General features: G+C 44.1%; 1 protein-coding gene and 1 long non-coding RNA gene across 3 annotated transcripts in view; one reads left to right on the top strand and one right to left on the bottom strand.

Annotated features, from left to right (window-relative positions):
• Nucleotides 1-26,297, top strand: part of LOC146854178 (uncharacterized) — a 265,426-nt gene that overhangs the window by 106,550 nt on the left and 132,579 nt on the right. The window lies entirely within an intron of this gene.
• Nucleotides 1-26,297, bottom strand: part of LOC146854179 (aldo-keto reductase family 1 member B1-like) — a 217,432-nt gene that overhangs the window by 137,601 nt on the left and 53,534 nt on the right. Inside the window, exon 1 of one of the 2 annotated variants that reach the window (XM_085651952.1) lies at nucleotides 13,863-14,057. The exons of the other annotated variant lie outside the window; for it this stretch is intronic. Within the exon in view, the coding sequence (XP_085508078.1) occupies nucleotides 13,863-13,928 (66 nt within the window). The 5' untranslated portion in view covers nucleotides 13,929-14,057. Of the gene's footprint in view, nucleotides 1-13,862; nucleotides 14,058-26,297 lie in introns of those variants that run through there. 2 annotated transcript variants of the gene reach the window in all.

The raw sequence follows: 26,297 nt of genomic DNA, 5'->3' as shown, positions 1-26,297 counted from the left end.
TGATTCACCCTTTTTTTTGCAGACCCACTCTGAATCATCAAGATATTTTGGGGAGCACATGCTTGGTCTCCAAAAAGATAGACAAGGTCTGGGGGACGTTTTTGATTTACAGACCCCAGTTGGAACTCCATCTATGGAAACACACATTCAGATATCTTTTCCTGAACCAGACACTTCCCTTTCTGGATGTTCAATGATGCGCCCACGATCATTATGCTCTCCGTGATTTTCTGCCACAATGACGGCGAGGCGTCTACAAACGCTGCATCGAGCGCAGAGGAATACAAACAATGAATGTATATCATATTAGAAAACGACCAATGAACTACCCTCTCTACCTCTTTTTTTATGCCCTGCATTAAGTCGTAGTGAATATATGTGGCTGCTACAATGCTTACAAAAATCTTTTCTTTCCCTGTGCTCGGTATATTGCCATCAAAATCCGCTCCTGTTTAAGATTCACACTGAATTATTGATTCACTATAGGTATCATTTTACATCACAATACTTTTCACAACATTGTTTTACCTACACGTTCCGTAACCAGGAAGTGAGGGATTGGTGCCTTGAAAAGTCCATGTCGGGCGGCCATTTTGAAGCCCTTTACGCTCTAGTTGTGCGTTCGCTTCCTGCTTGTCTCCTGCCAATAAAAACACTGATGCACACTCCAGTGTTTACATCGACGGAGCAGCACGGAGGCATACGGAAGCGAGGAAAGATCCTGCTAACTGTAAGTTGAGACTTGGCCAAGTCCTTAAATCAGGTCAGGAGTTTGGAAGGCTCGCCTTCCACCAGCAGCTGCCGTTTCTCTAACTAATACGATATTTACTATCCTGTAGTGACTATAACCAGGCGCCCTCCCCTCCAGTGCGTGCTCATGAAGCCTGAACATTACAACTAATTAAAGTATGTACATTACGATTTCTTACATGTAGTGAATAACTGTGGGCCATCATGTGTATCATACTATTATGTGTATACAGTCAACGAATTCACATAGTATAATACCATTATGTGTGTTTTTGTGGTAATGTCACGTATAGTCTGTTCTCTGTGTCTAACTACCTTTTCTCTTTCGCTTTTCTAAAAATCGGGTCATGAGTAAAATTTACCTTACCCGCTCAGATATAGAATGAAAAATATATATATTCAGAAAAATATATCACGAAAACGATATCAACTGAATTCACAGTGAGATATACCCAAAGTATGGTGATGTGTTTATACCCTTCAATGATGAAAAAGCCTTGTATTATTGGTGTTTTTTTCTCCTTTCTTTCCAGATACCAATTTGGTCTTATTTCTTATTGGGGTCAGTGTACCCTAGGGCGCAGCTTTTATTCAAGTCTGTCAATAGAGACAAATAGGCATACAAATCTAGAGATTCCCTCGAGTGCTTAAGGGATTATTTCTTGGTCCTGATGAGTAAAGCAGTGGGGACTGCTTACGAAACATGTCGACCCAGTAGGTAGCCACTAATTTGTGATATCTCCTACTTTCTTCCCCATTTTTAACGCTCCCAGCTAGAGAACAGAATAAAATTGTTTTTTCTACTAGCCAGGGTCCTTTTAATCTTTATAATTCACACGTAATTCTAATCACTCACATCCCTTGCACTACACATAAGCCTTATCTTCATAACAACAGTGCTCCCGCGTAGTCGTAGGTAGTAGCACGCCCCGCCCCGTAGAGGGACGGGAAGACCCCCATGATGAAGCATGACACTATGGGACTCATAGTGTGTGAGGGGTATTTTAAAAACACATAGTGCTTTCCGTGGCATTTCATGGATCACTTTAAACTCACTTTACTTATCATTACGTAAATCAAAAATTAAAAATTAATTAATTATTTAGAAACACTTTCACTCCATGACAGGGTAGAATCACTTTTGTTTACTAAATATCAGATGGGAGGTAGGTTCTATCCTAGCACCTCTTCACTCCCTCTCTTTGATTATTTCTTTGTATTGTGTTTGTTAGCCTAGTTTCCCATGAGATTAAAATGGAGAGGTGAAGTTTAGTATGTATGAACTCCGTGTCATAAAGCGGTGGTTGGGATTTGAACCTACCAACCAGCCAGAACGAATATTACCCTTTATTAGATGTTGGCTTTTGGAAGTGTGGTCTGATCGTATATCCTTTTATATAAAGTTTATACTCATTTTATCAAACTTGTGTGGAGTTCATTTGTGGTGTCACCAGTGGATTGCTGAGGGCGTGGTTGCACATACTATACACTAGAGCCTTGGAGATAGTAGCTTGGCACGAGCAGCCAGGCCTAAGGGGGTGAGCAGGGCTATCTCAAAGTGTGTCCTTACTTGGCCAACGTCGAGTGGGGAGCCTCGGGTCTCGCACCTGGTGACAGTTGTGCGCAACTGGGACTCTGGCCTCCAACAGGCTTGCACAACTGTTTGTTAGCAGTGAGATCCAGAGCAGAAGGCCTAGTGGTTGGTTGAGAGGTTGCTTAAACTCCGTTTTAGTTTGCTCCTAAGGACATGACGGAAGGGGATTTGCAGATGCCAGAGGCAGGTTGTTCCAGAGGAGTAGTGCTACTGCAGCAATTTGCAGAATTGGCTTTTGTTTTTGGTAGGTTTACAATGTCATCTCCTCTGAGACAGAGGTCAGAATGGTTGTTGGCATTTTTATCCTCTCATTACTGGTATTTGCGAGATTGGCCTATCGGGTACCCGTAGAGGAGTACCCGGAACTCTATTAAATCCTCCATATAAAAGGCACTGCAGAGCGTTTAGTTGGACTATGATAAAACGGTATTTTTTTAGTTATATTGGAACAACGCATGCCTTTATCACGCATATCGCTACAAGGATATGCCTTGGGGAAAACGCTGGACTTTGGAGCGGTATAATTTACTATTCCAACTCCAGTCTGCGCAACAGTAGGGAAAGTGTTGGACTTTAAAGTCCAACACCTATTTCCCCAAGGCATGTCGTTGTAACGGCATGCACGGCAAAGACGTATTCGTTGTAACTGCTGTGCGTTGTTTGGCGGCCGTCGTTGTAAAGGCTGTTTCCTGCATTTTTGCAGTCAAAATAGTGGACAGCCTATATTTGGGTTTTCGCAGCATCTTGATCAGGTAGGCAGTTAAAACAGCAGGCAGGGCACTACAAAGTGTTCCTACATCCACTGCATGGTTTACTAGGGCTCTGCATGGAAGGGTACTTTTGGGAGGAGCAATTTGAAAGAGTGTAGATCTACTTACAAATCATATTTGTTAATTATAGGTTCAACTCAATTCCAAATGACTCCTAGGTATCTTGGTTTGGGTTTGATGAAAAAGGTTTTGGCACAGGGGAGTGGCACAGAAAGAAGGGGAAGTGGCCTGGTACCTTAGCTGCAAACTTAGGTACTCTGGTTGAATCCCAACTTGGGCATATTACCAAATACAGTGTTGTTCTAGGCAAATCACTTACTTTGTTTTCAATCTTCCGGAAGTGAGAAGTCTTATCTACTTGTCTTGGCAAGCAGTCTCAATAAGTAATATATAGGTTTTGTTCTTCACAAACAGAAAGCGGTACACTGATATGATAGTTCTACAAGATGTATTTTACATTGTACAAATTGATTTGTACAAAGTGTGGATACATCATCAGTAGTTTTGCATCAGATAAAAACAGAATTGGCTAGGATATATTAAATGTCATGTCTAAATGAAGGTGGAGTGAATATGCAACCTCTGAAATGCTGCATTGACGATACCAACATTTTATGAGAATAAATATATCCCAAGCTGATGTTTCTGTACAGAATCTTTGCAGGCAAATGTACGTCAATGCACGTGTGCGGCTGTAAGAGGTCATCTCTAGTTACATGAGCAGGGGTTGAGAAATATTTGTACTAAGATTTTAAGATTTGGTTGATTAAGACACAAAATATATTTTGTATATATTGTTGATTGTTTATTAATTAGTTCTTGGCAAATAAATATTTTTTCACTTTAAATTTCTAACAAACAGTCTACTTTATCAACCACAATCGAAATAAGTTTTGGCAGGGGAAACTGGTTTTAGATATGGTATGTATCCTGCCCCAGGGGATAGCTCTTTCGGCGTTTGCCAATTTGATGCAGATACGAACCGACAGGATTCTCCCAACTTTGATAAAGATTTGAGACATCGGTAAAGGAGTGAAAGCGGAAGTCAGGATTGCTTGCAGGGTCCATTAGGAGATATTATTTATAAATTTGTTAGGCACACAAATCATCCCCATGGAGATCTCTCGGTGCCGGAGCAGTCTAAACAGGTCACAATTCCATGAGATGATCAAAGATCAAACAGCCAGGTTTTCGAGGATCTCTTAAAAGAGAGTAAGTCTGAGCAACAGCATAGCTGTATGGGTAACTGATTCCAGTGTTTGGGAGCTAGGAAAAAAAATAATTATTTTTAAAAAAAGTTGGTGGTAGAAGCAGAATAGCAACAGGCAGGTGTACGGTGCTTACAACACAAGTCAACTGTGCTGGTTGAGGAGAGGTCTCCGTCTCAGTTTTTGTTGCACATGGACAGCAACGAGGTTAACCATGCGAGTGCTTCTGCAGATATATTGGTGGCTGACAGTATGAGGAGACAGTGATGGTAACCTAATATTTGTGTTTCACTGCATCAATAGTGGATTGTTTGAGTAAGGGATCACTGCAGTGTTTGGGGGGGGAGAAGGGTTTGAGGTGGAGATCCGGGCCATACCAATTTTATTTTTAGAGATCAACTGACAAATACAGAAATAGTTCTGTTGCAAGCATTTCTGCATGGATGCAGCAAATAGGCATGGGTCACATGGGGGGGGAGGGGGGATGGAAAGAATGTTGGGAGAGCTCTCCATACAGATCTGAATGGCTTCAAAGAAGTCACCAGGGGGAGGAGGCTATGGTTAGAGTTAATGTTTTTGGGGATAACAGCTGCACCACTGTACTCACCGAGAGGAAGCATTAAGTGGGTCACAACAGCAGGGGTTGCTGAGATTCTTCTGGTGCTACCAGAGTAAGTCCACCAAAGGGTCTGGTAACAGCAGTGTAACTGTTTGATATGTAGTGGTTGGGTCCGCCAGTTCTGGATGACAGCCTTCGGCAAGACGGGTTCCACTCTGACCATTACATAGGCCCGCTGGGGCATCGCTGCAATACGCAGCCAGGCTTCATAGAGTGAACTTGTGTTACGTTAGGTAAATATGACGCCGCCGGTCCCCCGGGATGTCGGCTGAACGGCTGTGTTATTTACAGTGCAGGGTCCTGCCCGATTGGAGGCCCTTTGTCTGTGTTCAACGAACGGCGGACACCGCCCTGTGTATCCTCCTTTTGCCAATAAAGGTTTTTGAACTTAAACTGTTTCTGATATGTATGTGACATAGTGAGGAAGTGTTGATGTCCTGTCCCCGATTGTGTGGCAAATTTCTCTGCATACCTTACGATGTGGGATTTATGTGCTGCTGCAGAGAGCTGGGATTGGACCGCTGAGAGAATCACTTCATCCAGGCTTTTTTGGGATAGCTCCACCTTCCCCAGACTACCACCACTAAGAGATCCCGTAACTGTTAGATTACATCTAGTAGGAAGAACCGAAACCCATTTGGTAAGTGCCTCTACCAAACGGACTAAATAGGCACCACGCTGTAGGAAATTCAAAGTAAAAGTTGAAAAGCAAATAATGAACACCAGCACCCCAGAAGTAAAGTAAATTACTTCCAATCAACAAACCTTAGAAGAATTTGTCGGAAGGGGATCAGACGAAATGTCCAAAATGTATGCAGCCAGCATGCTGCATATGTTTGTAACTTGTTCGGAATCTGGTACCTTTCGGCAAAAGATCGGCCAAGTGTTTCACCAGAAATTAGGGATAGACATCTAATATTGTGTTAAACATGTTGGTTTTCTTTTTTTCTATTGGTTTTCTTCTTTTTTTCTATTGTTAAAACACAATTTGTAATTAATGCCCTCTTGTTGACTAAAAATAAAAAAATCTTTTTTTTAAATCGTCTGACTAGGGGTTTCTCAGCAGACTCAAATAAAGTGAACTACAATATCCCAGCAAAGGCATCATGTTTGCCTGAACACAGTGTTCAAGCACAAGTAGCATATGATTCTTTCAGACATTGTGTTTGGGCCACTATTTTCTAGCTATAAACATATAACCAAAGAATTGATCTCACATTTGTAATTATAAAACTCACAAGAAGCAATGCTGGGAATGTGCTATAGAAGCTACTGAAGAAAATAGGAACAAGGCAAAGGCAATTATTAAATCCCCGCGTATGCAGTCGAATTAATCCCTAGAAAAGAGCATGCGCTTCAGGGTGCAGAATAAGGGTGAGGCTACACTAGCCATAACATGATCACCAAGCCTCACATATCATTGTATCTGAGGTCATCTGTAATTGTAACTGCTGCAGTTTCCACCCCACAAGATGGGCCAAAAACTCAAGGGCAGGAATCTAAAAGCAGATGCACTCCAAGTGTGCTTGGCATTTTAACTGCAAGGTTTCCCATGGCTGTGGACGCACATTGGCACCAGCTCTAGGTTTTTTCACCTTTGGATTAGAATTACAAATGTAAACTTAAAAAAACACAAGAAGCATCGTACAGATTGAAGGTATCATTCATTCACCTTTGTTACATTTACAGACTGCAAACATTTGCCGTAAGAGGAAATACCTGTCGAGGCCATGTAATAAGAGTGGGCAAACAGATGAAGTCCATGCACAGTTGACACACAAGATATCCATAGCGATGCACCAGAACCACATTTATGAACTTTATATAACGCAAACCTGTCACCGTGAACAAAATCAACATCAGCCAGCAAATGTTTAATTAACATCATTGCCACAATTAGTAAAAGCAATAGTTTTTTCCTTTCTGGCATTTAAACCGATCACAAAAGAGCTATTACTGTTTAACTGCTGTAGTTTTATTTGAAGAGGTTATAAACATGGGCCAGAGGGTGACAAGTTACCACTACGCAAAACACGAAGACATGCAAACATACCAGTCACCAAATTCCAATCGGAGTCCCCTTGACCGCCACAGATGAACAGGGCGTTCACAATGAATGAAAGTAAGGAGATGCAGAAATGTACATCTACGTAGTACACGGTAAAGGTCGGAGTACTTCCAGGAGTAAAAGGATTGAGTAGAATGGCTTGCACTAAGCCCTATGTACAGGTGAAGCCGTATGAAAGCAGAGGCACACGCGGGAATGGGGCTATTGTTACTGGATTATTCAAACGCCTCATCTGAAGTCAAGAAGCAAGCCGTAAGAAGACGGAGGCAACTGCCCATTGTGGCAACTTGAGCGGTATGTATTATCCAAAAATATCTGCATGACCTAATAACTACAAAATTAAGGCTGTGATAAAGGCTCATCTTAAATCCTGACTGACAAAAATTCTGTAAATCTTGGGTGCACACACATTGCAGAAACTACATAGAAAGATGCAGACCAATTTGCACTATGTTAATTTGACTTTAAGAAACCAATCAAATTAAAGGTCTTGACGCTGCTGCACCTGCGCCATTCTTTGGGAATTTTTTGTCTTTCCCACCTTCTCCTATTACACACATTGTCAAACTATTGGCCACTGCTTAGCTCAGTTTGAATAATCTTTTCCATGTCTCCTTACTACTGTCTCCTTTCACATTCATGGAACTATCAGGCTTCATGTCCCATAGCTAGATACGAAAGGTCTGTACTAATTACAGTCTTAAAAAGACTCACTTCGGTCTGAGTAGGTAGCATTTCCCACCCCAGCACACACTGTACTTTTACATCCAGTGGGTGCAGTTTCCCATTCTCCACCTGATGGCCACGGTAGACTACCCCACCTGGCACTTGGTAGCCTTAATGCTCAGCTTTGCACTCTGTACCCTGTCCAGCACCTACTCAGATGCCTCATGTGGTCCTTCCACAAATTCCTGAACACAGCAATGTCATTTAGGCCACACAGAACTCTTCCAAACCTACATGAACATGGTTTCCCAGGCACTGGAAAGTGGCAGAAGTATTCTTCAACCCGAAGGGCATCCACCTTAACTGGAATAGTCCCTGTGGTGCAAAAAATGCAATCTTGGCCCTGGCACTGGACGTTAAAGTTATCTGCCAATAATCGATGGTCAGGTCAAAGGTGCTCAAGTACTTTGCAGCACCCACTGGTCCACAAGTTCAACAGATCTGGGGTTTTGATGTACATCAGTCTATAGCTGGTTTAATTGATGCCACAGTAGTCCACACAGAACCACAAGTTTGTAGAACCTTGCTTGGGCACCAGCACCACTGCACTGGCCTACTACCACCTATGAGCTGGAAATTCATGTTTAGCATCACAGCACTGCTTCTGGTACTGTCACTCAGGGTAAGGGCAGAGTAAGTCACTATTTGATTGAATTGGACGTAATCCCCATTGTTTAACTGTTAGCCCCACCTCCATTGGTTGATATGTTAGCCTCGACCCCGAAGTCAAGGTCTAGTTGCACCCTGCCGTGGACAGTAAGCAACTTGCTTGACAGCCTTGAATTGCTTCTCTTGGATTACCCCCGTCATTAAATCATAATTGCAGGAGACTAATACCAGAGGTAACGCACCACCCAGTCTAGTGTAGGGTTTTACATTAAGATTTCCCGTCAACCCATAAATGAACATTGGCGCAAAAGGAGACCAAGGCAAATGAAAAGGGACAGTTATTCCGTCCGACTTGCAAAGGCCTAGCTACCATCAATTACATCTTTTTTTCCGAAGATTTAACAGCCCAGCTTACAAACTTCAAATGTAAAAAATCAGAACAGAAAGCAATCACAATCCATTAAAAGTGCTCACTGAATCTAATTATTGTACAAGAGTAATCAGGTGGGCACTTCAATGGGTGAGGAGACCATGAATTTCGCAAAAAGAATAAAGTTGAGGCCAGAATATACAGCAACAGACACCACCTGGTCAGGTGCATTTGTGCCCTCACTGAAGCTGCATCACCCAGTATCAGCCCTAGTGATGTGGGAGAAGTACTTGGGGGACCTTAGAAGGCTTTTGATGAGCAACGAGCCCTAATAAAATTCTCATTTGATCGGTCAGGATAAGAGAATGGCATTCCACTACGATAAAGCTATCATTTCTACAAGAAGAGCTCTTTGCAAATCCCATCGGGCCCACCGACTAAAACCTTCTGCCATTACAGCAGCAGCAGTGAAACATATGAGAACAACCCACCATAAAATAGCCTGAGAACAGCAGAAGGAAAGGCATTAGTTCCTCAAAGATCCAAACCAACCACAAATCGGGGACCACGTCCACAAATTAAACAATGGTAACATAACCAGGGAGAATGGAGTTCCTGAAGCAGCGTGGGTTAGGCATGTGACACAGCTATACATCGACTGGCAAGCAGTTTCCCCGACCACTAGCCAGGTTGTGGTAAAGGCCCAAAAGCTAAACCCCTTCTATGTCCTAGCATCTGGTGTGTTATCAATCTCACCCCAAACTGCGATCAGGGGAAGGGCACGTATTCGGAAAAGAATCAGAGCAGCACAGGTGAGCTGACAAGCTTTAGGATAGTTACATGAACCACTTGAAAACATATTACCAGCGAGCCTATTCAAATTTGCTGCTAATAGTTGGGCCAGGTTGTAGGCTCTGCTTCTCAACTTAGCCTTTCAACCCACTACTATCCCTGATGCCTGGAGAGGGTTCACTCTTTGCCCTTTATATAAAAAGGGGGATTAAACATTTGCCTCAAATTATCGTCAGTTTGCTCATTTGGAAATAGTAGTGACTATTGTTTACTTCCAGGCATTCTCTGACAGACACCTTATTTATTCAGGAGTTCATCACTCTCGCCCACACCAATCGGAGGCTTTGATGCCCCCTTTGTCTCTGACGTAACATTGTGCCTTCTAGGCCTTTTCCCCCCTACTAGATACAGTAAATATTGAGACTCACCCATGTACTATGTTCTAGTCTACAATTCATTTATTGGACCCGACAAATTCCTTAGGTTCATCTTTAGATGCACCTCTGTCCTCACTTTCACTTCTGTCCTGAGGAAGACCCCGTCAGTAAAGATTAGAACCAACCTACACGTTTTCAGGGGTCGAAACATCAACGCACCATTGATGCCAGTATTACCACCAGTGCATTTTACACTGTGATCATATATTGTACATGACTATGTAAATGACTGCATTTTTTCCGATATGAACTATATTATGAAAACCTGGCATTAAGTAACATGCTGAACAATTTGATTGTGATACTTTTGATTACCATTTGTCACTTACCTCCCTACCACACCCAAATCATTTTCCTCCCCTCCCCCAACCCAGTTGGGCACACCAACAGGACACATGAATGTCCTCTGTGAACTGTTTTCTTAAGAAATGCGCATCATGTGCTTAGCGAATAAATAACACTGTAGCACCAATCAATTTCTTTGTTTTATTGTTTTGACACAATTTTACACTGTTTTGATGTAATAATCCTGGGACCACCACTTTCTGTACTGTTCTACACCCAGTTCCCAGTGATTTTGGGTATACCCAGTGATTTTGGGTATACCCTTCTTTATAACTGTGTGTCCTGTTGGAGCAGCTAATGGCCTTGCTATTAGAGGATAGCCTGCCATGTTTTTAATCAGGCTTCCAGGCCATCAACCTGATTAAGTCTCGCCTAGGCAGGCTTGCGCTGTCTCTTTGAGACATGCAGTCGTGATATGGACTTTAAAAAACGCCCCATCTTTTTCATTGGTTCCTGTCCTTTAGAAATGCTGCTTTTTCCATTTGTGAATACAATTAGTAGCCCCTCCTTTTGGAATTTTGTATCCTCCCAGGAGGACTGCCCCTCTAACATGCGTTCTTACTGTTCAGGTTATTTATACATAGAGAACTTTTTTTAGTTGGCCTGCCTCTTTGCTCGTTAACTGTTCGGTTTACTTGTTTTACATTGACACCAAGCATCACCAGCTCGGCAAGCGCTTTATCTTTAAGTAAGGCAGTGCCTTTCTTTTGTTTTGCACTGCACGCCCGCTTATAAGCAGCTTGCTATAGTAGTGGCATTTTAGTGTTTAAAAACCATACTTCACGCTTATGATGCAGAGACTCTGACCGGATTGCGCACGGTTTACGGCCTCCTAGTCTTTTAGCAAGCAGTGCTCCAGCCAGTCCTCAAATGTGGCGGCTGTGCCTTTTGTTCCGCACAGCTCGCTCAACTCCATTTTAAAAGAAGACTTAAACTAAACTTTAACTCTCAGCACAGGACTCTTTTCATGAGCGCCACACTTTATTTTCCACTGCTCAGCTGTTACAAATGGCTTTATTTATATAAAGTTTTCAGCTGAATGCACCCTCCCCTCACCATCACCTTTGTGTCCTCTCGCTAGCTTTCGCAATACATGCCTGGCATGCCACAGAGCTTGAAGCACCCTTCCGCCCGCCCGGTGCTCCACACTGCTCCGCTTTACGTCCGCCTAATCTTTCAGCATGCCGTGCTCTGGCCACATTTTGGTGCCACGATAAGGCAAGAGTTCGGAGTAGACTTCTGCCCCCTCAAGCTGCGCACCACACTGCTCTCCAGATAAATAAAAACAATGCTCAGCCATCGGCACTCTCCGGCAAAATTAGCATTTACAACACCAATAGCTCTAAAATTAAATAATGCAAGACCTATTGCATTGCAAATGCTTATTTTTTGTAAGACACGGGAGCAAAAAGAATGTGACTTGGCGGTTGGCAGCAAGACAATCAGAACAACGAGGTACTATAATTACCTGGATGTGTGGTTTAGCGCAAACCGTTCATAGGCAGCTCAAGTAAGAAAGCTCCTGCTATTACATATGGAATCGAATATTAAGCAGTGCTTTGGCAGCCCCTATTTTAAGAAAACAAAGGCTACACTACTTCCGGCCTTGCAGTACAGCCACAACGCTTACCCAGGTGCTCTGGATTCTACTTCTAGAGCAAATTCACTGTAGATCGCATGAAAAGACTTTCCAGCAACTGAGATATATGCATGCTGCTCATGATTAAGGTGAGAACTGGGACTAGTGAATCAATCACTAGACTGTAAATCCTCCATACTGAAATGTTTACGTTAGGACCAGGAAGGCCACAGCAAATTCCTTAAAAGGCCACTTTAATTGTTTTTCTCTTAGTTCCTGGTAACCCTTGGTTCAACCAAATAATTGCTATTTCAAAACTACAGATTGAAGAAGCAGCCCTACACGATGGAGCCGCTTCATACTCTGAAAAAAAAGCAAATCAATCAGCAACTGAAGGCGACCCCCTTAGAACAAGACCTACTATCGGCAGCCAACTTGGTGCCGATTCAGCCCCTAAATGACACCTACTTAATTGGGAAGCTGCAACCTTATTGTTATAGAATCTATAAATGCAAAGACAGATACTGTATATGTGATCATTGGTGCTCCCAATAAAAGACATCAATCAAGCCTGGGCAGGACTAGGAGGAAACACGGACTGCAGGCTATGCAACTACAAATATTAATCATGTTACATCTCCTATACTGCTGTCCCACCCTACATCACCAAAAGAAGGGCTACTGCTCTAAACGGGCTTCCTGGTTTTGGGGGCACGCACGGGCCAGGAAGCATCTTCTATCTGCTTCAAGATCAATGCTCCCTGGGCGCTGGTGAGATGTGCAAAATACTCAGACAACAGCTCTCCCAACCGTTGTGCCAGCACCCAGGAGTAACTAAAGGCAGAACCTAATAACAAAATATGCTGGCCAAGCTAGGAAGGACAAGCAGTAACCGGTGATTCTGAGGCGGATAGCCACCTGGTGTAAAGCACCTTAAATGCGTACTGGATGATATCTAGTATGACAGGATCCACTGTACGACTTGGTTCCTGGTGATTGCTACGTCACGTTTAGCCTTGCATTGCACTGATTGCCTACTGTATTTGCACATTGATTATTGGCATATCACACTTTGAACATTGTATCTGTTTTTATCTTATTTTACTCAACTGTAATGGTTTTGGTCAATTACTATTATTGCACATTGGCTATCTGCATATCGCACTTTGAATATTTTTGCTGTTTATTTTTTTATCGGATCATAGCTAACTGTAATGGTTTCGTTTTGAACTGAACCCCTGGAATCCGGCTTCTGTAGACTCCCGAAACCCATGTGGAGAGAGGTGAACCTCACTGTGAATCAGACATGCTCCTTGGCTGAATGACCGTTGAACATGCAGGATGAGGAAATAAGCAACCATGACCTTCAACTGAGAAAAATGCATTACAAAGACCTCAGACACACTAAGCACAGTCAGCCATCATTCACTCATGCGAAAGAACACTTGCACTGGCAGATTGTTCACTTTTATGCAACGGTTGGAGAGGCTTTGCTGCTCGCTGACCATGTTCTGGGGGCGGCGGCGCAGCCAGGGTTTGATTTAAAGAAAAATAATTACTGGCTTATATACAAGTGTTTCCTATTTCATAGCACTTGGAAATAGATCCTTCGGTTTGACTAGAATAAAGTTTAAATGGATAGTATTTGTCACATAACCACGCTTACCCCATACCCTCAACCTAAAGAATACATATTATTGCAAGCACACGGTCACTTAACTATCGTAGCTGCCTTGCCAGGAAACACAAAACTCGAGTTATGCAAGCTCATAGTTCCCTCTTTTTGCTAACGTGCATGCTGGTGCGTTTAGAGTCCTGCACTCATGGTACCAAAATGCAAATATAAACATACCAGAACATAAATGAAAAATATAAAACAGGGCAGATCCAGCGCAAAGTGAGCTCGCATTCTGGTCCCGTCGTATTTCGCATCCAACACATCTATGTTTTTTTTTAATATACATGTTTCATTATGCATGTTCTGCCTCTCCTTACCTTCCACGTGCCCAGTCCCAACGCTGGCATGAGAGCCCCGGTAATCAGTTTCACGCTGGTGGCCATGACTGCTGGACGTGGCGGGTCAGTTCTTCAGGAGGTAAATTTCAATCCGAGAGGTGCGCGAGAGGAAGAGTGCACGCGACGCCCGGGGTCTTCTAGTTATTCAGGCGGGCGCGCGCTGCTCCCCTCCCACCTCTGGCATTGGACGGCGAGGGGCTACGAGGCTGCTGATTGGCCAAGCCGTGGTGAGTCGAGCGAGACAGTTGAAGGGCGGTATTTTTAGGTGCCTCCCCCCTTAGCGAGAACGCGCCTAATGGAGTGGCGAAGGGTAGGGACTAGGGAGGCAGTGGAGCAACCGGTGATCAGAATCAGGGGTATACTCACTGTGCAGCCTGGCCTTGGAAGGCAAGAGCCAGCATGAGCGGATCGATGGGTCGCTTGCATCCTTTCTCATGATGGTCGTCGATCTTAGGATGGAAAGATTTTCACACGCCAATCGGCGTCCAAACAGCCCAGAGAGTTAACATAGGTGTTTTAAGTTCAACCTATTTCGAGTGAGGTTCGGAGGACAAGTTGAGCTCTTGCAGTATCGTAAACGTCACACTGTTACATTTATTTATGCGGTGCAAGTTACTCACTGCCTGCTAGATGAAACCTAATGAGCAATTAGATTTTCAGCTTGGCCGCATAAGCTGAGAAGCTAGACCAGACGTCCTCAAACGTTTTTGCTCTGATCCCCTATAAGCAAAATATGTTTTAAGTCAAGCCAAGGGCTTTAAGTGGGTCTCTAAGAGGGGCGTGGCCAATGTAATTAATTATCTCCCCTTTCTTGCAAAAATCACAGAAAGATGTGTACCAAAACAGCTTTCCCGTCATACTAAGGATAATGATCTTGACAATTTCCAGTCTGGTTTCATTCAAAACTGCAGCACTGAAACAGCCCTGCTGCAAGTGATCGACAATGTATTCAGGGGAGTCTTGTCTTCTGATTTTTCTAGACCTTTCTGCAGCCTTTGACACTGTTAATCACATTACTCTCCTTAACACTCTTCAACAGAGAATGGGTTTGGAAGGCACAGTGCTTAAATGGTTTGCCTCTTTCGTCTCGGACAGATCCCAAATGATCATAATAGCGAACAGTCTTTCATCTTCATTGGCGGTAGGTCAAGGCATCCCTCAAGGCTCTATCCTTGCACCCACTTTGTTCGATCACTATTTGGAACCATTGGGAAATCTAAATAAATCTGGGATCCAATACCATCTCTATGCGAATGACACTCAAATCTACCTTTAGGTGTCTTCCGCACACGATATCTCAATCCTCAACTCTACTCTACTCTACTCTATTCAAAACTGGATGTTAGCTCATCAACTCATTCTGAATCACTCCAAAACTGAATTCCTCCTCCTATCTACCTCACTCTCTCCTCCTCCTGTTCCATCTTGGATGGATCAGCTGAATCTACTTAACAATAAACCTATCGTCGACAATGCAAAATCCCTTGGTGTCTTACTTGGCAAAAGGCTCAATCTACTCTCCCACATCAATCCCATTGCAAAGAATGCTCTATACCAACTGTGCCTTCTTTGGGGGATTCAAACCTTCTTTCCGGATCAAGACCTAAAAACCCTGATCCAATCGCTGGTTCTCTCTAGATTGGACTATTGCAATTCTCTTCTTACTGGCCTCCCCAAATCCCACCTTTCCCCTCTTAAATCCGTTCTCCATTCAGCGGCTAAAAGAAGTGACCACATCACACCCATTTCGTCTTCCCTCTGTTGGCTTCCCATCAAGGTAAGATCAATCTACAAGACTGCCTGTATCACCCACAAAGCCTTGCACACTTCCTCCCCTCGATACCTGGCAAATAAACTGAAAATCTCAGGAGGCTCTAGACCGTCTCGTAATGCGGCATATTTACTGCTTGAGCCCCCCACTTTCAAAAGGGAAAGATCGATGGCTCAATCCTTCTCAGGCAATGCAGTGAGAATCTGGAACTTGCTTCCTCCACTGCTCCGTACCACCACCTCTACCCGGACCTTCAAATCTGACCTCAAATCTCTTCTCTTCCAAAGACACTTCCAGAACTATTACACCCCTTTGCAAGTCCCTCAAGGATGTTCTTTCACTATTGTAAATTTGTATTCTATGCCCGTACAAGCGTCATCCATTTTGTGTTTTTGAGTGATTGCCATCTATTGCTGTATTATACCGCTTCTTGTATCTCGGATGCTTCTGTAACATGTACATTTGTAACATTCTCCTCATGTAACATACTTGGTTCTATTGTGAAGGGCTCTGACACCTTTGGGTAAAGTCCGCGCTATATAAAAATGCATAAATAAATAAATAAATTAAGGGCATGGCTTAAAAACATGTAAACTATCAATCTGTGCTTAGCACAGTGTGCTGCTCGAATTGTATTTTGCTGTTTCTGTCATTGCATCAAGATATATGATACAACAAGTAATATCATACCTACAACAAGTCAGGACTATTGGCTTTGTCAATGGTTGTTAGTTGCATAAGATAACTAAGTAGCAACTATGGCTTGTATATAATATTGAAAAAGCTTCCACTTAAAGCCCGGGTGACACCATGACAATGTTGCTGCTCCTGAGTGTCAAAAAGAGAAGGGAAATCCAGAGAGAAAATGACTCTCTTTAAAGGATTTCCCTTCCTCTACAACACTCACCTGGCATGACGTCCTGCCGTAACGTCTCCACTAGTGAGAAGTGAGCAGTGTGAGCACGCGCACATCGATCTGCAGTCTGGAAAAAAACGCACCGCCTGTGGCAGGGCACAAAACAGAGCCCAATAGAGACCCGTTTCGAGGCACCTGTTAAAAAACTGCTGGTGCTTATCACCGGTGAGACCCGGCCCACTTAAAGCACTGATTAAGCCCCTGTCACAAAACTGTATGGGAAGACAACTTAGGGCAGTGGGAGGAGCTTTTGAGATAATTTCATGGTTGCTTTTTTAAGCTCCTAATCCACAGTAAATAAACGTAAGAACAAATAAATCAAACAAAAACAGATTTTAACTAAAAAACTCTCCACTCCACTATTGAGGTATTTTGAGCTGCTCACACTCCTGGGCCCCAATTGCAGGCTGTCTTTTCTGCCTCTTTCACCCTTAGCGTTTCCACCCCTAGCCCTTCTGTCATCTGACATGTCGACGCACATACTGTTGTGACAAAATACAATTGCATCATAAACAAAACCGGCCACAAACTTTTTTGTGGGAAAACTGTCGCAAGTTTATTCATCTTCTGTTATGCAGTACACAGGTAGGGTTAACTTACGGGTGATCATACGAGGGTAGCGCCATTTTGGACTAACCGCTGACACCCACCCTGAAACAGTTGCCAGCCACCGGGCATTACATTGCCATCTTATTATTCATCCTGTGCTGTATATTTCGTATTGACAGTATAAATAACAAGGGGACCCGATACTGGTAGCTTTGGACCTCGGGTGATTACTTATTTTTAGAGAACAAAGGTCCTTAGCTTAATAATGAATAATGTAAACATTCCAACATAGACTTAGATAAGAACTATGCACATTCTTCCAGTGTTCAATCGGACAGAGGAACATTTATTTGAAAAATACAAAAGGTTTTAATCAAGATGAAGAACACGGAAACAGTAAAACAAGGGCACAAGCCTGTACCGAGTTTTAACAAAGGCAATGAGAGGAGGGAAAGATTAGCAGGCAAAAACTTTGGGAGCAAGAACGAGGCTTACAATACAATAAAATTTCAAGTAAGCTCTAACCAACAGAGACCACAATACATTTTTCACAGTGGATAAATTGTGGTACTGTTATGAAAAGTCGACGTTTCGATCCCTAGCTCCTAATACAATGGGATCATCCTCAAGACTACACAATAAAAAGTTGCCTGATCGGATTTATACGCCTTCAATTGGCTTGTGGATTGCCGTAAACAACGAGGGTGGTCTTGGTATTACGTTGAGTTACCTTGGGGGAGGCTTGTGGCCGCGTCTAGGAGATAATATCCAGAATCGAGACTTCAAGCAGGAAAGGCGCCTGCATGGTGGGGACGGAATGTCAAGCAGCAAACGATGGCTGCCGGTTTTGGGCGGAGCTCGAAGGAGTCTCACTGCACCGGAACGGGTGGTCGTCCGGACTGTCGTACCGAAGGGTAGATGGCCACCGTTGCATTGCATTGCAGAGCTGAGTCTGGTGTAATGACTTGGAGCTGTCCGGACCCAAGAGCTCTTGAAACGGAAGCTCTTCTGCATTGCAGAGCTGAGTCTGGTGTAATGACTTGAAGCTGTCCGGACCCATGAGCTCTTGAAACGGAAGCTCTTCTGCATTGCAGAGCTGAGTCTGGTGTAATGACTTCAAGCAATAGGCAGAGTGGAGCTGCAGGGGCTCTTAGAAGGGGTTAAACAACAGCAAGGCCTCATTAACATGCAAATGGTCTTTTAAAGACCTGTGAAGTGCTCGGGTGCGGCTGCTTTTTTGCCCGGGAAGGTGTCTCATCCCGGGCTGCCACACACGACGGGGGGGGCTGAAGCCCTGTGAGTCCAATGGGTGTTGCGCGCCTGTCCGGACCCATGAGCTCTTGAAACTGAAGCTCTTCTGCGTTGCAGAGCTGCGTCTGGTGTAATGGCTTGGAGCTGTCCGGACCCATGAGCTCTTGAAACTGAAGCTCTTCTGCATTGCAGAGCTGAGTCTGGTGTAATGACTTGGAGCTGTCCGGACCCATGAGCTCTTGAAACTGAAGCTCTTCTGCATTGCAGAGCTGAGTCTGGTGTAATGACTTGGAGCTGTCCGGACCCATGAGCTCTTGAAACGAAGCTCTTCTGCATTGCAGAGCTGAGTCTGGTGTAATGACTTGGAGCTGTCCGGACCCATGAGCTTTGAAACTGAAGCTCTTCTGCATTGCAGAGCTGAGTCTGGTGTAATGACTTGGAGCTGTCCGGACCCATGAGCTTTGAAACTGAAGCTCTTCTGCATTGCAGAGCTGAGTCTGGTGTAATGACTTGGAGCTGTCCGGACCCATGAGCTCTTGAAACTGAAGCTCTTCTGCATTGCAGAGCTGAGTCTGGTGTAATGACTTGGAGCTGTCCGGACCCATGAGCTCTTGAAACTGAAGCTCTTCTGCATTGCAGAGCTGAGTCTGGTGTAATGACTTGGAGCTGTCCGGACCCATGAGCTCTTGAAACTGAAGCTCTTCTGCATTGCAGAGCTGAGTCTGGTGTAATGACTTGGAGCTGTCCGGACCCATGAGCTCTTGAAACTGAAGCTCTTCTGCATTGCAGAGCTGAGTCTGGTGTAATGACTTGGAGCTGTCCGGACCCATGAGCTCTTGAAACTGAAGCTCTTCTGCATTGCAGAGCTGAGTCTGGTGTAATGACTTGGAGCTGTCCGGACCCATGAGCTATTGAAACTGAAGCTCTTCTGCATTGCAGAGCTGAGTCTGGTGTAATGACTTGGAGCTGTCCGGAACCATGAGCTCTTGAAACTGAAGCTCTTCTGCATTGCAGAGCTGAGTCTGGTGTAATGACTTGGAGCTGTCCGGACCCATGAGCTCTTGAAACTGAAACTCTTCTGCATTGCAGAGCTGAGTCTGGTGTAATGACTTGGAGCTGTCCGGACCCATGAGCTCTTGAAACTGAAGCTCTTCTGCATTGCAGAGCTGAGTCTGGTGTAATGACTTGGAGCTGTCCGGACCCATGAGCTCTTGAAACTGAAGCTCTTCTGCATTGCAGAGCTGAGTCTGGTGTAATGACTTGGAGCTGTCCGGACCCATGAGCTCTTGAAACTGAAGCTCTTCTGCATTGCAGAGCTGAGTCTGGTGTAATGACTTGGAGCTGTCGGGACCCATGAGCTCTTGAAACTGAAGCTCTTCTGCATTGCATTAACGTTTTGCGAAAGCTGGAAGTGGCAACAAATTGCAGAGGATTTGTTGCTAGTCGCAAACGCAGTTTCACCAGATACAGCTGCACTTTAACATTGTCCTTGCCTGCCTGTCGTGCACCAGTTAATGGAAATACCACCCATGTCTGCTCATGAGAAAACATATGCTTTGTGTACAAAATGAGACACATTCTACCCCTGCCTTTGCAAGCTGGTGTGCTACCTCGATCTGTCCCTTTCTATGATGGAGCTGTGTGTGAGATTTTTGTATTTGTTTTTTAAACTGATTACACTGTGTGTGGCAGTTGTAGTTTTATGTGTGACTGCCGATCGTGTGATAGAGATGCATTTGTCTGAAAAAAGTTGGACCGCCCAGTGCAGGCTCCTTAGCTCCCTGGCGGAAGGGGTGAATGTGTGTAAGTTGAAATGGCTGCTCAAAACGCTAAGGTATGTGCTCTGTTTGCTTAACTAGGGATGTCCCTATCTTTTCATTTGTTTTTGGTATCGTCCTTCTCCACCTATGGATCTGGTAACTACTGAGATTCGATAGGTGTTCTGCTGCAAACCAGTGCCTTCTACCACTGGTGATGGCAAATACCTGTTTTGACTTTAACCTCCCTGCTCATATGCTGTGTTGAATAGAGGGGGGTGGGGAATCAGAGTGAATGCCTCACCCTCTCCTTCTGCCATGCCGGGAGACAAACCTGGGCACATGGCTGAAGTCTATAGTCTATAGGGCGTAACAGGGCACCCGGTCCGCTGCTCACCGGTCCTAAAATTCGCACCCTCACACTCAAAACTGAACGTGAGTGTGCTGCGAGACCCACCCCCATAAGGAACGCGGCCAAAGCATCACAGGTGCTAAAAATAACTTGACCTGATAAAATTTTACTCACAATTGTGAGTGGGTGAGTAGATTTTTCGAGGCCTGTTTAAGATATATCTTCTTTATCCTACTTACGATGACTTTTTCCAGTATTGTAGCACACCCGGAAAGCATGCCCAAATGCAATTAAATAAGGCCTCAAGCCTTGCACATTAGCAGGCTAATTACCTTGGGCTGTGCAGTGCTGCAAGTGAAGAGACGATAGATCTCTATAGGTCAATCAATCAGTAGATTTGTAGAGCGCTACTTGTCACCTGTAAGGCATCATACCGCATCATCCTGGACTCCTCGCACACAATGAACCATCAGATCAACACCGTCGCCTCATCATGCTTCTACACCCTCCACCTGCATCGAAAGACATTCAGATGGATCCCCACCTAATCCAGAAAAACATTAACCTACACACTCATTAGCAGCAGACTCGACTACGGCAACACACTTTATGCCCGCGTCACCCAGAAACTCCTCAGGAACATCAGAACGTTCAAAAAGCCACAGCCAGACTGGTCCTCGACATCCCTCGTCGCAACCTCATTTACAAACACCTCCGAGAACTCCACTGGCTCCCAGGCAACAAAAGGATAACCTTAAAGCTCCTCACGCATGCCTACAAAGCCTTCCATGACACGGGACCAGCATACATGAACCACGGCCTCTCATTCCGTGTCCCTAACAGACAACTCCGCCCAGCTGGCCCCTGCCACCGTCCCTCAGATCCACGAGCCAAGAACTGGAGGAAGATCCTTTTCCTACCTCGCCGCCAAGACCTGGAACACCCTGCCTACCCACCTCAGACAATCTCCATCGCTGACCCAATTCAGGAAGGACCTCAAGACCTGGCTCTTCGACTGAACACCATAGCACAGATGGACCGGCAGCTCACCCCTCCCAGCGCAATGTGTGAGTAGCCATGCTTTACAAACCCTTATTGATTGTGTCCAGACACTGGCAGGGTCCAGTTAATTAGCCAAATAGCCAGGTCTTCAGGGACTTTTGGAACTCAGGAATAGATGGGAAGGTCCATAGATGAAAGGGTAGCTCATTCCATGTCTTCGCTGCTAGATGGGAGAAGCGACCTCCACATCTGCTATGTCAGATGCAGGGGTAAGGGTTAGAGAAAGGGACGGGGAATGAAGGTTTCTGCCCGGCTAATGGAAGTTAAGGCAACGGTTCATGTAGGCACGGCCGCAGTTGTGTAGGGTCATGTATGCATGGGTCAGGTGCTTGAACTGGCATAATTTCTCTACAGGGTGGCAGTAGAGTTCTCTGAGGTGGCGGGTGATGTGGGTCCATCTAGAAAGATCCAGAACAAGTCTGGCTGCGGCACTCTGTATTGTCTGTAGACGATGTGACGAAACAGGAGGAGGTGACGGAGTTGACTTGAGTTGTCATGGTTAGTTTGTTGTGCAGAATGATGCCTAGGTTCCTAGCGCGGTCAGTGGGGGTAATAGTATGTCAGAGTTCTGAGGGCCACCAGGATGCGTTCCACGAAGAGTTTTTGTTTCCAAAAACCAGTACTTCGGTCTTGTACGTGTTGATCTTCAGGCAGTTGTCTTTCATCCAGTTGGCAATTTCTGTCATGCAGTTGTAGAAGTTGGTCTTCATGGTGGTGGTGTCTTCAGCGAGGAAGAGGATGAGTTGTGTGTTGTCTGTGTAGGATATGATGTTGAGTCTGTGGGTTTTGGCAATGCTGACCAGCGGTGTCATATAAGTGTTGAAGAGATTGGGGCTGATTGAGGATCCTTGAGGCACTCCACAGATGATTTCCTTTGGCTCAGAGGTGAAGGGGGAAGGTTGACTTTTTGCGTTCTTCCAGTGAGGAAAGAGACGATCCATCTGAGAACGGCTCCTTGGATGCTTATGTTGTAACACAGGGAATAAAAACATGGACTGCCCAAGTAATGGCCAGTGTCTAATTCAGGTATTCTTCTCATCACTTTTGTTTTTCCCAGCAGAGCAAAAGAAAACAATCTCAATCGACCTTCTTGGGATATAGCTATATGGAACAAAAAAATCATTGGTTTGCAGAAAAAGTAAAATCTCTCAAATTGAGCAAAGCATGAAGAAAGTGGTGTAGAGACTATGATATAAATACATTTAGAAGATATATCAGCATAGCTCCCACCTATAAGCTTACAATCAGATAAAGAAAAGCTGATTTTCAGAGAGAGTCTATAAAGCGTTAACTATGTTGAAACAGAATGTGCTGCATTACAAGGCACAGTTTGACTTTTCATGCCAACAAATGTATTCAACCCTGCTGCATAATTTGGTTCTCCCATGCCCATCAGAACTACAATCTCCTCTTCCTCAGCTACCATGCAACACTCCAAACAACTATGGGATAATCACGCGTAATTGCTCTTCAGCAAGATTTAAAAAATGCGTGACAACAACCAGGCAGAAAGAATTCCTGCACCGCATAACCGTTCAATGGCAACTTAAAACATCTAAATTGTGATTACTTTAAACTATTTTACTGAGCTTGATGCCACTGTTACACGCTGTCCATATAGCTTATGCCTAGCTAAACTCATGCAACTTGTTTACCTTTTCATCAAAACGTAAATGCTGGACTTATTCAACTATTCTCTAAGATAAGGTATTTTCCACAGCACATGAAAAATGCCACTGTGAAAACCATTTTTTAAAAAACCCTTACTTAACATACAAGATATCAACAACTTTTGGACAATTTTCTGGACAGGACACAGTACAGAACTGGCGATTCTATTGATTTTAGATGATCTTTGACGCTTTGTCAATAATAGTGTATCGTGTCACTGGTACTTTTAGACCTGTCAAGAGCCTTTAATAATATAAAGCATTCTCTCCTGGGGAAAAAACTAGATGAGGTGGAGCTGCAGCAGGGCTGTCACTACTACTTTTTATTCCACTCTCCTACAACATCCAGGGGTCAATTTCTGTATTCATGTATATGGTGACACTCCAATCATATTCAGCTTGCCTAATCTATTAGTAACTGGCACGCCACCTGTTGGAAAGACGACCTTGGTTGATACTGCGAGATTGTTTTAATATTAGGTAGTACTGTAGTATTTTAAAGCATACGTCACCTTGTATTTCGGACATTCCGGTCCGTTATTAAGAGACTTTGAGAATTTGTTGCATTGTTTATTTAAATTGTATTTTGCGCTGATTTACTCTGCTTACCCGCACACTAAAAAGAAAAGACACCGGAACTCTTTTTTCCCATCTTGGCTGACTTCTTTTACTTTCTATTACCGCTATTCTGCTCTGTCTAATATGGCGCTGTTTTAACTCATTCTGCTGCTAGCTCTTGTGGGGTCTCGTGACTCACTTTTTCGAGCCTATCAGCTCGGTCCGGCTTCTATTTTTACTGCCGGATGCAAGTGGCAGAGGCAAGCCCGTCTGTGCCCGTCCGCGCCCTGCCGTGCCCTGTGCCAGATAAGGCTGGTTTGCCTGCCGTCTCGACCTCTAATATTGTTAAATACTCTGCCGCTGATCTGTGGTCTTTGCGAGGCCTGGCCTCACCTTTTTGTAATGTAGCCAAACATCTACCGCAAAGATTTGTGTGTGCTAATTGCCAATTTGCTATAGGTCGTGGCCGCAAAAAACGTCAGAAGCCTATTATAAAAGCCCCTGTTCTATCTATCCTAAAGGATAAGGCTCTTCCAGGTGTAGACAACGTTTTTCACTTCTGGAGTCTAAACTGTCGCTCTCTCCCGAAAAACAAGGCTCATATTTATGATTTCTTACAATCAAAAAAACCTGATGCCTTGTTTGTCACTGAAACCTGGCTTCATGCTGGCTCTGGGCCGGATATTGTTGAGGCTCTTCCCCCGGACTATGTCATTGTTAGGAGTGATAGGATTACGGGAAGAGGCGGTGGGATAGGGATTATTTTTAAATCTGATTATTCTTGCAAATTCGAACCCCAATCCTTCCCAGATTGTGAGTCCGCCTTATTTATACTTGCTATATCTCCGCAACTTACTATATCTGGACTACTGATTTATCGCCCCCCTGGGTATGCAAAGCACTGGTCATCCTCTCTACCTGACCTAATTGCCCCTTTTATCCTACAGGCAGCTAATTTCATGATTGTGGGCGATTTTAATATACATTTGGAAAACTTAACGTTCTTGGACAATTCTAATTTTTTAGCTGACTTGGAAGCCCTTGGCTTGTCTCTCCATAACAAGGGATCTACACATCTGGCAGGGCATTTATTAGACCCTATTTCTTCTAACCTTCCTTTTGTCTGTAATAGTCTGGCCCTGCCCTTAAGTTGGTCCGATCATTTTGCGGTCTACTTCCAACTGATGGTTCTTGATTCTCCCCTGCCTCTGCCAACCTCTGACTCTGGGAGCAAGAGACCCTGGCATAAGTTAAATCTAGATTTTTTAAATGGTCTCCTTGAAGGGAATCCTCCAGATCTGACACTTTCACTTACATCTTTAAATAAGGCAGTATCGGACTGGTTACTCTTCTCTATTAACCTTTGCCTGCCCCACTCATCAAAAACTTGTTCTTCCCATCGTACTCCAGTGCCTTGGTTTAACGAAGATCTGAAGATTCTGAAATCTAAATGCAAATCCTTAGAGAGGAAATGGCGAAAATGTTATGTTCCTAGCTGTAAAGTCGATTACAAGACAGCTCTTCACACATCATGCCGCTTGTAAGGCAGCAAGAGCAACTTATGTTTCTAAGACCATTACTAATTCATTGAATAAGCCTCAAGTCCTGTTCTCAATGGTTAAAAAATTGTCCGGGGCTAACACCCTCCCCTTACCCCCTGCCCTGGATGCTACTAAATGTAACAACATTGCAAACTTTTTCACTGACAAAGTGAAGACAATATATAGCAATTTTGTTCCCACTTTTTCTCAGATTTAAATTCATCTGGTCTAGACATTATGCATATGGATCCCCTTTCCGACATAGTGAAAATCTCACAGTGGCCTCTCCTTGATGATGAATCTTTTGAACATTGTCTATCCAGGGTAAATTCAGGCTCCCCTTTGGATCCCCTACCAGCTAATATCCTAAAACAACTTTCCCCTGTTGTATTGGGTATTTGTAGAGGGCTCCTTAACTCTTCGATACGCGAGTCCCATGTTCCATCTGATTGGAAACGGGCGATGGTGGTTCCTCTATTGAAAAAACCCAATGCCGATCCCTCTGTGTTGGCTAATTACCGCCCCATTTCACTTTTACCAGTATTTTCCAAAATTCTGGAAAAACATGTCAACTTTCATGTAACTGCCCATATTGAAAAGTCTGGATACCTACACCCTTCTCAATCGGGCTTCAGAACACACCACTCTACTGAAACTACCCTTCTGGGAGTAACTGAAAAACTACGCTATTGTTTAGATCAGGGTGAGACCATGGCGCTCATCTTATTAGATGTGAGCGCAGCTTTTGATACTGTGTCTCACTCTATTCTGTTAAAATCACTTCAGTCGGCAGGTGTGGAAGGTCCAGCCCTGTTATGGCTGTCCTCCTTCCTTAGTGAGCGGTCATTTCAGGTTTTCTCTTCTGGCTCCTCATCCACTTCCCGGGCATCTGCATATGGAGTTCCACAGGGTTCTACCTTAAGTCCACTTCTTTTTAATATCTACGTGCGTCCCCTTGCTACTATCGTTGAGGACGCAGGGCTTACC

Source organism: Triturus cristatus, chromosome 4_1 (assembly GCF_964204655.1).
Source record: "Triturus cristatus chromosome 4_1, aTriCri1.1, whole genome shotgun sequence".
NCBI classification, from domain to species: Eukaryota; Metazoa; Chordata; class Amphibia; order Caudata; family Salamandridae; genus Triturus; species Triturus cristatus.
The sequence above is the reverse complement of the archived record's forward strand: the minus strand, read 5'-3'. Positions and strand labels throughout refer to the sequence as shown.